General features: G+C 46.7%; 1 protein-coding gene across 1 annotated transcript; it reads right to left on the bottom strand.

The window, feature by feature from the left end:
• Positions 1-431: 431 nt before the first annotated feature.
• Positions 432-2215, bottom strand: LOC126619558 (aldehyde oxidase GLOX). The gene has a single exon (XM_050287966.1). It carries the CDS (start codon positions 2126-2128, stop codon positions 521-523), a length of 1608 nt encoding a protein of 535 aa, XP_050143923.1. The 5' UTR covers positions 2129-2215; the 3' UTR covers positions 432-520.
• Between the last annotated feature and the right edge of the window lie 1017 nt (positions 2216-3232).

The raw sequence follows: 3232 nt of genomic DNA, 5'->3' as shown, positions 1-3232 counted from the left end.
TGGGTAGTCTCCCCGGCACCTAAACTTTTGATTACCCAAAAAAGAAAAAGAACTACAGTCTCATTTTCATATCTGCCACAAGTGTGGACTCACAACCACTATGGGAATAAGAAATATCGTTTTCCATTGATTTATTCCCCTGCTCATGAATGGATTAGACACCACCAATCTTCCCTGTTTCACTTTGGAATCTAATCGCTTACGTTGTTATATTAAAGGGGTTCAAATTTTTTCTCAAAGCCGACTTCGATTGTGTGCAAGTGATGCCACCGGACAAAACTACTAATTTAAGAGGCTCTCAATTTATAATTTTATTTTACCTGTATGTAGTGTTCTCCCGCTTGTTATCTCTATAGCTCCAACTAGTCTATTTCCATTTATCTTCTTACCAATAACTCCGATATCCAAGCAAATTACCGACAACCAGCCCAAAGGAAACAAAATATCAATTAATGCTTTACGGTTCTTATCCACATTTAATTCATCCACGAACTTTCTAACCAAAAATTAAAATCATACATCAAGACACCAGATGTATCCAGCGCGCAACACTTGGCACGCCCTGATTGACCGCAAATGCCATGTAATAACCCGGCGGAGCAACCATCCCATTCGGCGGCGCCACACAGCTAATCCTGTAACGCCCCTCACCGTCCGGCACCGACGGCGTAACAGCCAGTTTGACCAGCCGCTGACCCTGCGAAAACGAATGCGTGGCAAAAGGCGCGTTCCCCAAATTAACCTCCACAACCCCCACCACGGACAGCGGAACCGACACCGAAACGTCAAAACTCTCACCGTAGCGCACCGTTTCGGGTATCCCCTCGAAAATGGGTCGGAGATTCGCCCGGTCCGGACTCAAATACTCGGGCGAAAACGCTTCGATTCGTAACTCCGTGGGAAACTCGGCGTCGAATCTGTAGAAATAATGCGGATTGCTTCCGGCGATTAATACCCGCCCATCGGGTAAGAGATTCGCGGTGGAGTGGTACAATCGGGGCACGGTTCCCGGGTTCAAAGTCATGAACCGCAAGCCGACCGGCTGGTCGGATCGGTAAAGAAGCGGGTACAAGCACGGGTTGGATGCCGCCTCGAAGCCCTGGGTCCCAGCTTGCGCTCCGTTGATGACCAAAACGTCGCCGCTTGGGAGCATGACCATGTCCCCCATAATCCTCCCGAACGGCATGTCCTCCATTTCCCAAACCGGGTCCGGCGACGTCGCTATGATGCGCCCGCAGCTACCGTGCGCCGGGGTGTCGGTGCTCCTCTCGATGAAAGCGCCGTACGGGGCCCCGCCGCAAACCAAAATCACAGCCGTTGAATAGTCGCCTTCTAACGCCAGCATTGCGGATGATCCGGCGGACGGGTAATTACGTGGGCCGCCATCCAACGGTGGATATTCCCTCACGATTTTATCCACGTTGTGATCGTACGACACCGCTTTGTTATTAGCGAAGATGAAGAGGTGGCCGTTGGGGAGGAGATGCACGTACGGGTATAAATTGTCCATTTGGTTGTCCTCCACGTCAGCAAGGAAATTGAGAGCAACGGCGCCTTTTCTCGGCGGGTAATACTCCACCGTGTTGGCCGCTCTCCCGCCGACTATAGCCACCGACCCGTCCGGCAGAATCTGATTCGTGGCGTACCACCTGCCGTTGGCCAATTCCACGTCAGCAAGCTCCACCCAGTCGCACGACCCGGTTGCCTCGCACGGGACGAATTTTCGGATCTTTTTCACCCCGTCCAGGTCACCACCTGTTTGTAATAACGTGCCGTCCGGGAGGAACTGCCCGGATGAGCACCAAGTGTCGGTCTGGATCATGAGCGGCCGGATTTGCTTTGTCTGGAGGTCGAAGAGCACGGAGTGGGCGTAGCAGTCGAGCTTCAGAACCGCGTCGTAGGGGTCGTTGCGGCAGTGGCCCCTGCGGAGCATTTTGCGGGAAGGGCCGATATTGGTGCGGTCGAGGAGCACCACGGTGTTGAAGCGTGTGACGGCGGTGTGCATGGAGGCTAGGCCGGCGTTCTGCACGAGGAGTTCCCACGTGCCTGGTAAGTCGGCACGTGCGAAGACTGTTAGTACTGTGGATATTAGGAGCAGTAGCAGCCATTGCTGAGAAACAGGAGGCATGGTGAAAGACAGTGGATGATAAAAGGTAATGAGAGCGTGTACCCAGTATAGTGATGTGAAGCTTGTACTTAAAGAATTAAGGAAGTGATTTGCTACAGCAAGGTGCAGAACAAACAAAGAATGCACTGAATACGGTCCCCTCGATCATAGATTTCACGTAATCTGTCCTACCGCCTAATATTGTTACATTATTAACCGTTGATGTGTTGCTTATTTGTTGATAATTTAATATTAAAATATACTCCTTTTTTTTTTAAGAAAAATTAATGAAAATGATTTTAAAATTTTGAGTTTTAACAATAATAAAAAAATAAATGATAAAGTGAATAGTATTACGATTAATTTTTTAATATAAAAATATAATTTTTCGTTAAAATGAATAATACCGAAAACTTTTTGTTAAATTTCATTATATTGATATTTCTATTACTGAAAATAAAAGCTAGCTAGGTCGAAGTAGATGACAGCCCTGTTAATGAAGTAACGAAGAAGAACTTCCACGAAATTATATCGTCACAAAAACTCTCCCAGACAAATAATTTTCTCAGATTTGGCGTTTGGGACTTGTAAGTTGTAACTGCCAGATACTCTGATTTAAAAGGTAACGGTAAGAAGGTATGGGCCCCTTACGATGACACGTTGGCATTGGCATGCTTGGTTTTCTTACCTGTCGAAAGATGATGACCCGATGACGTATGTTTCAACAGAAGGGGGATTGGCGCGGATACGAGTGGGGTCCAAAGTGGGACCACCACGTGGTGGGTGTGTCTCCTTGCGGACCTTTGCCTCCTTCCATCTCTTGTCTTCACACCGGTCTGCAACACTGTACTTTCAATTCCATGCTTCTACCCTTGTCGTATAGCATGTCGAATGTCGATTGCTAATTTTAATTAATTAGCAAATATAATGAATTAAGCAGTAAAATCTATAGTAATGATACGATTAGTTGTAGTGCTAGTTCGGTAACCAACTCAAAATGTTTTATCATGTCAATTATTGACGGTATTAAGAACCCTAAACCCTAAGTATTGCCATAAGATTTTATCAATTACAATGAATAAATGCGGTCATTTAATTTTTAGCTAGCAATCAAATACATGAACA

Source organism: Malus sylvestris, chromosome 4 (genome assembly GCF_916048215.2).
Source record: "Malus sylvestris chromosome 4, drMalSylv7.2, whole genome shotgun sequence".
Classification (NCBI taxonomy): domain Eukaryota; kingdom Viridiplantae; phylum Streptophyta; class Magnoliopsida; order Rosales; family Rosaceae; genus Malus; species Malus sylvestris.
The sequence above is the reverse complement of the archived record's forward strand: the minus strand, read 5'-3'. Positions and strand labels throughout refer to the sequence as shown.